Consider the following 13924-nt stretch of genomic DNA (forward strand, 5'->3'; position numbering starts at 1 on the left):
ACCTTGCATGGAGTAGGCATTCAGCAAGGATTGAATAGGTTTAATGTAAATGTGCCTCTCTCACCATCTCTCCCCTGAGGTGCTTCCATCTGAGACAGTCAGATTTGTGCTATTCTGGTAATCATGAGTGTATGTCAGGTGTCTGATGACCATCTCTCTGCCCTTTATGTCCTGAATCCCCAAAGAGCAGTCCCCCTTTATCCTTCCTCTTGCCTCTACCTCCTGGAATCTCTCTGCTTGGGTCCTGCCTCTGCTCTGCCCTGCATCTATCGGTACTGATAGAGGCACAAAGCTGGCCCGGCTGCATCTCACAGCTATAAACCTTCCATGTGTCCATTCTCTGCGAGATTCACAGAGAAAAAAGGCTAAGTCCACAACGCTGCTTTGAAAAAGGTCAGAGTCTAATGTTGAAGATAAGGAAAGCATATAGTGGAAGGAAGAAGAAAATAAGTTAGAAAAGAGAGGTAAACACTAATCAGGTGGGAGTTCAAAGGTGAAAGAGGCTAGATATGAGAAAATCCAGAAAACCTTCTTGGAGGAGATGACTTCTTATGAGCCTCAAAGGGAAAATAGGGGTTAAAGTTTCTCTGTCCCTCCTTTACCCTTAACCTGGAATAGGGGGCAGTCCACCTCATCATCCTTTAAGGTACATGCAGTAAATCGTCAGTATGTGAAAACACAGACACCCCCTGAAGCAAAGTGTCCATTCTGGAATCAGCACAAAGTTTGGAAACATTTCCAGGGTTCATCCCTTGCTCTGATCCCTTCCTTGAAGGTTGAATAAGACTGAGCTGCTGGTGGTCCCTGCCAAGCCGCCTCAGCCAGAGAAAAGTGCTCCTCAGGGCAGCAAAGGGTGGGTAGCCTCAGGGGACTCTCCCGATCAACAGGTTACTTCATCACTGAACAAGGCATGAGGGTGCAATGTTACTTTTCTGCCCAGGAGACTGTACTTTGCAGGGCCACACGTTATCAAGTACAGCAAAGGGGAGTGTGGGACCTCTGAACAAGGAGATAGAAACCTCCACTCCTCTCAGTGGGATTCCATAGAGAGAAGTGAATTGAATTAGTGGCAAGTTGAGTTATATAACTTGTCATCGACTTGGAGAAAGTCTAGACTTCTTGACAGGCGTCTTAGTCAGCTCAGGCTGCCATAACAAAGTACCACAGACCAGGAGACTTAAACAAGCTGGGAAGTTCAAGATCAAGGTGCTGACAGGCTTGGTTTCAGGTGAGGCCTCTCTTCCCTGGCTTGATGAGGGCCATCTTCTCATTATGTTGTCACACGGCCCAGAGAGAGAGTTTCAGTGTCTCTTCCTCTTCTTACAAAGACACCAACCCTTTTGGATTAGGGCCTCATCCTTTTGAACTCGTTTAACCTTAATTACCTCCTTAGAGGCCCCTATCTCCAAACAGTCACACCAGTGACTAGGTCTTCAACATAGGGTTTCTGCTGGGGGAACACAATTCAGTCCATAACAACAGGACACACAAATTTTGTTGATCATGTCACCACTGCTAGCTACTTGGCACTTCTGTCTCTCCCTGAATGGCAACCTGCACCCTGGCCAACCCTAACCTTCCCCATTTTTAAAACATTTCACACTCTTTCCAGGCCCCATGAGCTTTGTACATGCTTCCCCTCTTCCTGAAATTTCTCCTCTCCTGGCTGACTCCTGCCTTCCCTGAGGACCAAACCCCATGTCCTCCACAGGAAAACCTTCCGAACACCCTGGTTGTCCGGGGGCTCTGGGGTCCTTCTTCAACCCCTACCATCACTGGACTCCAGTGGTTAACATTCTCATCTGTCTCCCTGGACTCCTCAAGTTCATAGTTGTGTCCATTATGTCCCCAGGGCCTAGCAGAGACTCAGTAAATATCTGTTAGTTTCCAGGAATGCCTGTAGACACTGACAGTTCGCTCCCCAGTGGATGTCCTGCCTCCCACCCCACCTACCCCCCACTGTGGCATTTAAAGCCGAGGGGCCTTGTGAGCACACGGATGACAGCAGCCAGTTCTGCCCAGTAGGGCAGGGGTGATGGCCTTCCCGCCCGAGAGGGAGTCTAGGCATTGGGCTCTTCCTGGTTATATGCAAACAGAGTCATCTGGGTTACATTAGCTCCACTGTAAACAGCCCTTAACAAAACCGGGGGCTGGGAAAAAATAGGAGGTAAATGGAGGGGACCTTTCCCACCCTGTGCGAAAAGACAAGGCAAGAAAGGGCTGGATGGAATCAGAGTGGAAACCGGCCCCTAGGGAGGTCTGCTCTCTCCAGGGCAGGACGGACGGGGCGGGAGTCGGGGGGGGGGGAGAGGGAGGCTGTTGGACAGGGAGCACCTCCCAAACAGGCAGCACGGGAGGGAGGGCTGGTTCTTCGTTTGAGGACCTAAAAGACCTCTTTGGCCCTCGGACTTTCCCTGTGGGGCACAAGGCACAGTGCGGGCTGTCTGTGCCATCCCCCCTGAAACAAAGCCCGCCGCTCCATTGGGCGGCTCTGACTCTGCAGAGGACAACAGTGACTGTTTTGTGCATGTGTGTTTGTGCGTCTGTGCTCCAAGCAGCTGGCCCCCCACGAGGCCCGGGAGCAGCAGGAGCTGAGGGCTTGCCTACGCTGGCGTCGCCTCCAGGACGAGGTGCAGAACTCCCCGGAGGAAATGCAGGTGTTGAGGTAAAGCCCCCATGATCCTGTCACCTTCCCGTCCTCCCTGTCACGCTCCTGCTTCCCTTCAAGGCACATCCAGGCCATCTCTTAAATCTGCTGGGTTTCCTTTTTAAATTAAATTGGGCTAGATTACTCATCCTCCCAGGGATGTGACTGTTAACATTTTAAGTCTTTCAGGGCGTGGGTTTGGATTTGCCTTCTGACATTTTCCTGGTGTCTGTGTTAAGGAAAAAAAGGGCCATTTCCCGGATCAGATTCTTCATTTGAAGTTTTAATAGTCACTTTACACGGTGACCATGGACTTGGAGAAGGTGAGGGTCTGGTAGCCTGGCAGACAGTAACCCTTTAAAGCCAAAAGGAGAAAAGAAAAAAAAAAAAAGCCTTTAGGAAAATACTGATTCCTAAGTGTTTAGTAGTAACAGATGTTTGTGTCAATGGGGCCTTTTGTTCCGGCTGGGTCCCCGGCAGGAGGCCACTCCCGTGCTGGGGGAGGATTCTACTCTTGGCTCCCTGGTTTTATTTTCAGAGCGTGTCTTGCAGCACTTGTAGGATTACTTCTCGCCATTTCACCATTTTTTTTTGGTTTCTCTCCTCTCTTTTTCTTCACTTCTCTAAATAGTTGTTTATCTGAAACCTTGAGCCTAGGCCCCAGGAGCACTGTGGTTACTATGGCAACAGAAGCTTTCCTCCTGCCCCCCTGTTGACTGGAGCCAAGCCTTTGGAATCTGCAGTCAGACAGGTGGGAAGGCGGCCATCCAGGGATCACCCCTTATTTTAGATGGCAGCCCCCAGGGCCAGTCTACCACCTGGATAGAAGCCTGCCTGGACCAGTTCTGTTGCCACTTGTTTTTAAATAAAACCCCCCTCTGCAGTGACTGCACACTAAGGCCGGGGTCTGAGGGAAATGCCGAGTCCAGCCTGACCCCGGGGAGGCTGGCCAGTGCTTTTGTGCAGCAGCGCTGGGTGTGGCCGCTCTTCCCAGGGAGGTGTCTTCCCTCGCACACTAACCGCAGGCGTCAGCTGACTCATCCATTGTTTAGGAGCCAGGAGCCTGCCCTCCCCACCCAGTGCCACTATGAGCATCCTTTCCCTCAGCTGCCAGAATGGTGACACCCATGGCCGCTGTGGATAGGGTCCCCGCTCTCTCGGAAGTTTCACTTAGCAGAGACCCTCGTGTGTGCACAGCTGGTTACAGGCAGTAAGAAGCTGATGTGACAGGAACCCGGAGATTTATAGTAGGGAGGGTGGGGAGTGCCTCTTGGAGGAGCACCAAGGCCTGGAGGCAGGAAAGGGCCTGGCATGCTGGGATTGAGGAAGAAAGGAAGGTGGTGGTTCGGTTGGAAGGTCGGGAGAGGCGGGTGGGAGCTGAATCATCCGGCCTTGTCCTGAGTTGCTCCAGGGCCTTACGGACAGAGGATCTGATCTGTCTGGTGTTTTTTTTTTTTTTTTCCTCTAATTTTATTTTATTTTTAAACTTTACATAATTGTATTAGTTTTGCCAAATATCAAAATGAATCCGCCACAGGTATACATGTGTTCCCCATCCCGAACCCTCCTCCCTCCTCCCTCCCCATACCATCCCTCTGGGCCATCCCAGTGCACCAGCCCCAAGCATCCAGCATCATGCATCGAACCTGGACTGGCAACTCGTTTCCTACATGATATTTTACATGTTTCATTGCCATTCTCCCAAATCTTCCCACCCTCTCCCTCTCCCACAGAGTCCATAAGACTGTCTGGTGTTTTTACACTGCTTCCCTGGCCACTGTGTGGCATGGACTGCAGGCAGCAGATGAAAAGCAAAGAGAAGGGTTCGAAGGCTGCAGTAGTTCACACTAGCGGTCCTGGTGGCGGTGGGGTAGACTCAGGAAGCAGACCTGTTTAAGACATGCTTTGGCAGTGGAAGCGGCAGGTCTTTGGTCTATTGAATATGGAGAAAAGGAAAATGAAAATGTCCAGAATGACTTCTAGGCTTTTGACTTGAGCAGCTGGGTAGACAGATGGTGATGCCATTTGGTGAGATGGTAAAGACTTTGGGAGGAGCAGGCTTTGGAGGGAAGAATAAAGATTTTGGTCTTGCGTGTTGTTAAGTTTGATGTGCCAAATAGACATTCAGTATGGAGAATGCAGTGGGGTTTACAAGTCAGGAGCTCAGTGGAGAGACTGAAACATTCACCCTATGGATACTTAAAATTCTGAGCCCATTGAAATCAGCAGGTAGGAAAAAAAAGTAAGAGAAGAGGTTGGGAGGAAGATGAGGAGTCAGCAGAGAAACTGGGGAAATCAATGTAGAGAAAACCCAGAGGCCAGGAGTCATAGAACCCAGGAAAGAAGATGAGTCAAGAAGGTGAAGTGGGGTGTCAGATGTTGCTGAGGGGTTTGTAAAAGGGATGGAGAGAAGTGACCTTTGTTTGGATCACATGAAAGATGTTGGTGACCTTGACATGCATGCATTTATTCATGAGTTGTGGAAAAGGGAGTCAGATTGAAGTGGGTAGAGAGTGAATGGGAGGTCAGGAAGCAGAGTCTGGGCTTTGTGAGAGGAGTTGTGCTGGGAGGGGAGCAAGGTGAGGGTCTGGGAGTTTTAAGGCGGCTGATGCAGGAACAGACTGGTGTACGAGCTGTGTAACTTCACCAATCCCGCCAAGACTCAAGGCTCTCAAGACTCAGTTTCCCCGCTTTCCAAGTCTCTTAAGTCCCTTCGATGCTTCCAGTTCTGAATGACCACAGACCATCCGAGTGGGTAAGGATATTATAGCTAAAGTTAGTTGACGCAATGTGTTCCCAACATATAAACAGCCAGATGTCCACTGGGAAGTCAGTACACACATGCAGAGAGCCTTGTCTCAGGGGTTCATGGAACTTCTGACGTCCAAGAGCTTTTCCTTTGTGTGTGGAGCTGGGAGAAGGAATACACTATTTTTAGACCCTTGTGCTAGAAGGCTTATTATGGCATTTGTTTTTCTTTGTATTCAGAAATTGTGTTTGCCTAAATTTAGGCTAACCATGAAATGAGTGCATTTGAAAGATTGTTGCGCATCAGTATGGAAAATATTGTTATCAGATGCACTTACAATGAAGAGGAAATGTTTCTGAACCTGCCCTGAATTGTATAGTCTCAGTTCAGTTTACTCCCATCCCTTAGAATTCTCCCTTAAATGGGCACAGAGAACCTAGAATGACAGAAAGTGGAAGGAAAAACCAGGGTTGTAAAAATTTATTCTCAGATTTTTGTTTTAATACACAAATAAGACCTTGGGAAAGAAGTCTCATAAAATGATAATCAAAGATGCTATCTTTTTCCCCTTTCTTTTAAGATACCCCATGGTCTTGAAATAATGGACCAAGAACAATTTAGAAGTCTTGGTTTCACGTTGCCAGATGCAACAGAAGCTTCAACTTATCTTTGCAACAACTTTCAACATGGTTGACCACTCTTTCTAAAAACACTTTCTTCTCTTGGCTTCTGTGTCACAGTCTCCTTGATTACCTTCTGCTTCACTGGTGGTCCTTCCTCACCTCTCCTGCTGGCTATTTCACATCTTCACTTAGGTGACTCATGGTTTTGAAAGACTGGTTACGGTGTCCAACATCATATAGCTGATTAAGAGCAGAGTGGGGGTTGAAATAATCCTTTTTTCCCTACCCTATCTCCTTGACTCTGAAGAACTCGATATAGCATTTAGTTGTAGTAAAAAGAAAAAAAAAAAAAAGAAAGAAAGAAAGAAAACTCCAGGCATCTTGAACTGTGGAAGGACATGAAGGTTGTGTTGAAAAAAGACTTCTTGGACCAAAGCATCTTTGTGTTTTTACACATGAGTGTGTCTGATGATTTCAGTCAATATAGGGAAACAGCAAATTCAGTATTGTGTTGATGATATTAAAGGAGTATTAACAAAGTGAGAAGAGAAAAATTAAAATTATGTTTGTCTCTGACTTGCTAATTTCAGTCATGTATAAGACCTGTTCCATTTGTACCTTCCATATTCCCAATGTTGAATTACAGCTCTCATCAAATGTGTCTTAAATCGACCTAGTGGTAAGTTTTATTTGGTTCCTTGTGTTTTCCTAGCTCTCTCAGCCTTCACTGGCTGGGGAGCCTGTAACGTGCCTGCAGGCACAGTTTCAAAAGGCTAGGGTCACATTACTACTGGCTCCATGCCTTTTCTCATTTGTTAATTATTAAAATGCCTTTCCCATAGACGAGACCCCAGTGGCTGTCTCCAGACCCTCCCTCACCTCTCCACCACCCCGGGCAGAACCGTTCAGCCTGCAAAGCCCGATCTTACTGCCGTTCCACTCTCCCCTGCCTGGAGCCACCGCTTTACTCTGTCCTATTCCTTTCCCCAACCCCTGGCCTAAAAGCCCCTCCCTTGTCCAGTGTAGCAGCCATGACTCTTGATAAGCAAGGTGCCTTCTGAAAGGCTCCCGTGCCTCTGGTCTCCAGGGTATAGCTACATCCGGCCTCTTCCAAGTGCTTTCAGTTAGCGTACCATGACTGGCCAGCAGGATGGAAGAGCTCTGGTGGCAGGGTCAGAAGAAATCTCTGTTGGTTTTTATTGTTTATGATTTATTATCACTTCCCCCCTTTTCTGGATTCATTGTTAAAAGTCAAGCTCGTGCTGAGAAAACCTTAAAATATATCACGTTGAAGAGGTGCTGACAAGCCCAGAGTCTGACGTGGCTCTTTCTAGCTACTGCCTCCACAGTTGATATGGTTCTAGAGAAATGTGAGCTCTTTTCCTATCTTCTTCGTGAATCCCTCGCTGCTCCCCCCGCCCCATTACAAAGACATCCCATAATAAGAGGAAACCCTTCAAGTCTGTAACTCTATCTATGGCCAAAATGGAATGTTCCCGACACGAGTCCTTTGAATTTGCACAGTACCTAAGCACTGCTTTCCATTTTTCCCTTAAAAGCCTATGTGTAAACCTTCTCTAGTATGCATGAAGTCTTCACCTTTAAAGTTTTTCTCAAAATTCTTATTTCTAATCCTTCAAGAACACAGCAATCTTTTCCCACCCACGTGTGGGAACGTGTCCATCCACAGCCACACAAGCCTTTCTCATGGAAAAACTCCAGCCCAGAGCGTCAGTCTTCACCACTGCTCCTCCACCCTGAGCCTGAACACTCCTCGGAATTCTTCTTTCAGTCTTCACTGGTCCTGCGGGCACAAATAAATCCCTTCGCTCCTCCTTGGGCAGCTCCCTTCTGTGTTGCCTTTGGTATCTATTCCAGACCTTCCCCACCCTCCCTTCCTTCTCTTGCTCCTGCCCCAAAGGAAAGACTGAAGCCACCAGCCTTTGATTCTGTAAGCACATCAGCATCCATGTCTATCCTGACCTCTCAGATGTCTGAGTGCCATCCTGACAGTCTCAGTACAGCTAAAGAGAAATGCCTGGTTCCAGAAACAGAACTAGAAATGAATATGCCTTGATGCATATCACAGAGCTACATATATGAGTAAGCTTTAGACCCCTCTGCCTATAAGGGAGATGCGAAGGAAGATTGGCATACCATGGAAGAAGTTCCCGTCACTTTGGACATGAACTGGGTCACAAGTCTAGGGAAAATTGTTCCTAAGGGCCCGGTGCCCTTATGATCACCAGATTCTGTAAACATAGTTTACCTTATTAGGCTTAACTCATTAGGCTCCTCTCCTCTTAATCTTACCCTATTAGGCTCCTCTGCTTGGTTTGGTACTGTTAATAACTCTTTCCTTCTGGAAATTTCTATCACCTGACTTTCATGGCTGCCCCTCTTCTGGTTCTCCTTGGTCCCCTCTGCCGTCCCCCTTCCATCTCCTTCACAGTCTTCATCTTCCTGTACTTAGAGTTGGCCTTCCCTAGGGGACCCCCTCCCGACTGCTCATCCTCCTGGAGTGGTTTCATTTAAACACTTTCTCTTAGTGGGGGTTCCTCCGAAGCAGATGAAGTTGTTGTCAAAGAGATTTGTTAGGAAGAAGTCTCAGAAGGGGAAAATGGAAGGGAGAATTGATGGCCAAGCCGGGTGCCATGATATCAAGTCAGGTTATACAGGAATGCTCTGGAGGCAGTGTGGGTCAGCTTCAGAGTGGTCCCCATCAGGGGCAAGGAGCCCAGAGTGTAAATGTTCCAGCACCTGTCATCATTGCTGAGAGAGAAACACATTCCAGGTGCTTCTGGTTCTTGTGTTCACAGGCGAAATAGGCTCAGGCAACCTGAGGGTCACATCTGACAAAGAGTCACAGAGAACATGCCAAGAGCTTACGTGAACACAAATGATGAAGGGTCCCATGGGATATGAGTGAGGCATGGGCACAGCTGGCCACACCTGTCATCTGTGCTGCAGGCTCCCAAACCTCCAACTCTCTCTTAAAGATCAGATGTGAATGCTGAACTGTCCATATGACACCATCCCTCCCTGGTGGCTCAGATGGTAAAGAATCTGCCTGCAATGCTGGAGACCCAGGTTCCATCCCTGGGTTGGGAAGATCCCCTGGTGAAGGGAATGGTTACCTACTCTAGTATTCTTGCCTGGAGAATCCCCATGGACAGAGGAGCTTGGTGGGCTACAGTCCATGGGATCGCAGGAGTCAGACACAACTGAGCAACTAACATCTTCATTTTTCTTCTTTCTTTCTCCCTGTAGCCCGCTGGGCTCTTCTGTCCATAGGGGTTCTCCAGGCAAGAATACTAAATGCCGGGTGCTTGATAAATGCTGAAGAAGTGAATGTTGTAGACAACATGATCTCTGTCTGAGTTTCTTTGTAATTATTCAAAGTTGAAATATTGTTCACAAGAGAGTAGATAGACAAATTCTAGGCTGCATCCTCAGAATTCAAAGAGCTAAGAGTTTAATATTTGTAAGCTTATTTAGAAAGGGCCATTCAGAAGACGTGAGGCTTGAGCTTGGAGGGTAAGAGAGAATTGCATTGACGCTAGTAAAGCAGTGAAGGGAAAGGAGCTCAATGAGCAAAGCCTGGCAGGCATAAACAGTGAATTGATTGTGGACATAACCATTAAGTGAGAAATGGGTTTCCTGACTAGGAGAACTGTTAAGAACCTATGAGACTGAAGGTGGACCAGGCTGAGTAATAGAGTTCCTTTGATGCCAAATTCAAGAGTTTGCATGTGATCGTCTAGGCAGTGGGAAACTTTTTTCAGTTCCAAGAATGACATAGTGAAAATGGAATTCTGGGAAGATTACCCAGCCTTTGGGATAACATACAATCAGAGAGAGAGTGTAGAGAGGCCAGATAGAATTAGATGGCTGTTTTAGGCTCAGAGGTTAAAGCTTCTGCCTGCAATGCAGGAGACCTGTGTTCGATCCCTGGGTCAGGAAGATCCCCTGGAGAAGGAAATGGCAACCCACTCCAGTATTCTTGCCTGGAGAATCCCATGGACGGAGGAGTTTGGTGGGCTACAGTCCATGGGGTCACAAAGAGTCAGACACGACTGAGTGACTTCACTTTCACTTTCAGGAACCCAGACCTGAGATTTGAAGAGCTTGGGACCCTCTTCTTAAATGGTCATTTGGGGTTTTTCAAAACTGATTGAAATGTCTATACAGCTTCAAGACAGCTTCTAATAAAAGGATGTAAAGCTGTCTCTGATCCTAGATAAGGACCGACCCAATAAAGGAACTGGTTGAATACGTGAGCTTTGTGAAGTTTGTTACGACTTGAACAAGGTGAAGGGCAACAGTCCCAGTGCCTTCTTGGCCAAGACCTAGTCTACCCTGCCTCTTTTTAGAAAAAAAAATCGTCTGAGGATGCAGACCTAAACTCTCCAGAGCTCATTAGTGCTCAGTTCTCAACCCAGGAAAAGTAGCATCGGGTTAAGTCAGCCCTGAAGCCAAACGCCTGGACTTGAGTTCAGTGTTGACTCTACTACTTGCTATATGACCTTGAGAGAGGTACACAACCGTACTGATCTTAGCTCCTCACGGCAGAACGGGAATAGTAACAACAGTTTCCACTTTGTAGGTGAATGTGAGCAATGAATGTGATGAGTACATACAAATCATTTAGAACACATGTGTTAGACTAAATCACAGGAAATTGCCATTTTGATACATCTAAAATGACTGACTATTGTGAATTTCCTGTGGTTCAACTTATAGTAAATACTCAACACGTGTTAGGTACTGTCATCTAGACCCTCTGGCACCAGATACATGTTTGCTCAATGAGTGACAGAGGGCTCAAGGATGCAGCCCCATGGCCAGCCTCACTCTGTCCTGGTTTTTTCTGGTTTCTATCTCTTCTTTTGTGGCTGCCACCCTCCAGCTGGTGACCACGGAGGCATCCTGCTCCTGTCTCTTTACCAAGCAGAGCCTAGAAACACCTACCTTTCCTCCTCACAAACTTGCAATTGGCTGGAATGTTCCAAAGTGAATTTTGCTAAGAAGTTAAGAGAATTTTTTCTTCTAAATAGTTATTGGCCACACCCCACACAGCATGTGGGTTCTTCGTTCCCCAACCGGAGGTTGAACCTGAGCTCCCTGTAGTGGAAGCTCAGAGCTTCTACCACTGGACTCCCAGGGAATTCCCAGAAGAGCACTTTTTTAAAAGTAGAAGAACGCCTGGTTACAAATAGAAAGGGTAAGATTAAAAGCAAGCACACCACGCCACCACCCCCACCCCCCAAAAAAATCTGAACATTAAACAAAGATGCTCAAATGAACAGCCTGAGGAAAGAATTAACTTGGCAATGCTTCTAAGACTGTTGGGAACCTACTTCTGGTCTAATCTCTACAGAAGGGCCACCCCGGTGTCCCCTCTGGCTCTGCTCTGTACAGCTTCCCTGGCCTCTATGCAGAATCTGACTACAGCCCTGAGAAAAAAAACGTTCTTTGGTCTATGGCCTTCAGGAGTTCTTGACCGAGCTCAGACCACTAGCACTGGCCTGTGAGGTTCTCGATATCTGTATCTTGGAGCTCTTGCCCTCCACCCTCCATCACCCAGGCTCAAGGTCCCCTCCACCCCATTATCCCTGTCTGCTTTACTGTTTCTGTTTTTTTGTTGTTTTTAATTTGAATCACACATGCTGGGCAGCTATCTGTATAGTCTGCTTCTACCCTTTCGTGACAGGAGGTTGCTGTACCTGTGCCAGCATTTTCTGAAAAACTGGAGGGGCTCCCAGCCAACCAGAAACAGACCCTGCCCTTTCCTGTCTCAAAGGCCAGCTCCACCCCCTTGAGCTGCCCACTCAGTTCCTGAGGGTGGAGGGACAACCTCAGCTCACACTTCTTTTACCCAGCAAAGATGACAGACACATCCTGAATAGTTGACTCAAATAACCCTTCCTTCTTCATTTTTCAGACCATTCTCTAGTTACTCATCACTCAAGTATTTCTAAGGGAGGGGTAGAATTCTCTTTGATAGGCCCATAATTACATATGTAATATACCTGGTGTTTCTTTTTTGCAATAGCATTTAGTAGACTACATTCTTTTTAAATATAGAAAAACATAAAGAAGAAATAAAGTAGTTCATAAGCACTACTAGTTAACCATGTTTAAAAAAAAAAGAAAACTCGGTTTCAGTTTCAGTTCAGTCGCTCAGTCGTGCCTGACTCTTTGCGACCCCACGGACTGCAGCACGCCAAGGCCTCCCTGTCCATCACCAACTCCCAGAGTCCATCCAAACCCATGTCCATTGAGTCGGTGATGCCATCCAGCCATCTCATCCTCTGTCATCCCCTTCTCCTCCTGCCCTCAATCTTTCCCAGCATCAGGGTCTTTTCAGATGAATCAGCTCTTCTCATCAGGTGGCCAAAGTATTGGAGTTTCAGCTTCAGCATCAGTCCTTCCAATGAACATTCAGGACTGATTTCCTTTAGGATGGACTGGTTGGATCTCTGTGCAGTCCACGGGACTCTCAAGAGTCTTCTCCAACACCACGGTTCAAAAGTATCAATTCTTCTGTGCTTAGCTTTCTTTATAGTCCAACTCTCACATCCATACTTGACTACTGGAAAAACCATAGCCTTGACTAGACGGACCTTTGTTAGAAAAGTATAAAATTCCATCCCTACCACTGTAGTCCTCACCCTGAGATAATCATATTGTCTTGTGAATCCTTTGGAAAATAAGCCTTATAAGCATATATGCATAATTTTTCTATATTGCAACCCTGTGGGGTACTGATTCATTATAACACTATTTGCTTATAAAATATTTTCCTAAAAAATAATTCCTATATTACATAAACCACTCTATAATAGTCCACTCCTATTTTGCTCATCCTCTGAGGATATCTCATGCCCTCAGCCAATTCTAGCACTATCTACATTACATTCTTGGGTAATGAGTATTAATTTGCCATTCAGAAAAACTCTGAACCAGTGAGTACTTTTGCCTGTAATCTCATGTAATCCTAAATTGACTCTCTTCTACAGATTATTTGTTTACTCCTCATATGCTTCGCATTTAGTTTGTGTTTTGGCCAATTGTTTTGACCAAGAATGACTGACAAAAGCTGTACAACTATTTGATTGAACCTGCTGCAAAGACACAAGAGAAGAATATCTTGGTGGTGGTTTAGTCACTAAGTCATGTCCGACTCTTTCGACACCATGGACTGTAACCTGCCAGGCTCCTCTGTCCATGGGATTCTTTAGGCATGAGTACTGGAGTGGGTTGCCATTTCCTTCTCCAGGGGATCTTCCTGAGCCAGGAATCGAACCTGGGTCTCCTGCATTGCAGGCAGATTCTTTACTGACTGAGCTACGAGGGTTGCCCAAAATATTAACAAATAGTAAAAAAAAATTTTACTATGTAAAATTTTTTAATAAACCCAATTTCATAGTGGCTCCTCCCCTTTTCAAGTCAATGGTTGAAGAGAGAAGGGATAAAAAAGAGGGATTGTATTTCTGTTAAACATTGTATTGTAGGGTCTAGTCAAAGTAACTAGCCAAGAAAGTAAAATAAAAGACATTCACATTGGAAAGGAAGAAGTAAACTATCTTTTTATGGATGACATAATCTATATGGAAAATTCTAAAGAATCCACCCCAAACACTGTTAAAACTAATAAACAAGCTCATTAAGATTGCAAGATACAAGAGCAGTATATAGAACATGGTTGTGCTTCTTTCTGTTTTAATTAAATATTGTGTTAGTTTCAGGTGTACAGCAAAGTGATTCAGTGATTATACACACACACACACACACACACACACACAGATGCTGTGCTCACGTGTGTGCTCAATCATGTCCAACTCTTTGAGACGCCATGGACTATAGCCCACCAGGCTCCTCTGTCCATGGGATTTTCTAGGC

General features: G+C 46.3%; 1 protein-coding gene across 29 annotated transcripts in view; it reads left to right on the forward strand.

The window, feature by feature from the left end:
- The window catches only part of AOPEP (aminopeptidase O (putative)), a 427206-nt gene that overhangs the window by 259392 nt on the left and 153890 nt on the right, over positions 1-13924 (forward strand). For 26 of the 29 annotated variants that reach the window (XR_015170185.1, XR_015170180.1, XR_015170178.1 and 23 more), the window contains one exon: positions 2559-2665. The exons of 2 other annotated variants lie outside the window; for them this stretch is intronic. Coding sequence is in view for 18 of the 27 variants with exons in the window: in XM_086416943.1 (XP_086273069.1) it covers positions 2559-2665 (107 nt within the window). In the remaining 9 variants the exon portion in view is untranslated. Of the gene's footprint in view, positions 1-2089; positions 2168-2558; positions 2666-13924 lie in introns of those variants that run through there. One more of the 29 variants, XM_086416963.1, reaches the window with a different exon arrangement.

The sequence above is a fragment of the Bos grunniens genome, chromosome 8 (assembly GCF_055505025.1).
Source record: "Bos grunniens cultivar Pamir isolate PY7600 chromosome 8, Bosgru_T2T1.0, whole genome shotgun sequence".
Taxonomy (NCBI): Eukaryota; Metazoa; Chordata; class Mammalia; order Artiodactyla; family Bovidae; genus Bos; species Bos grunniens.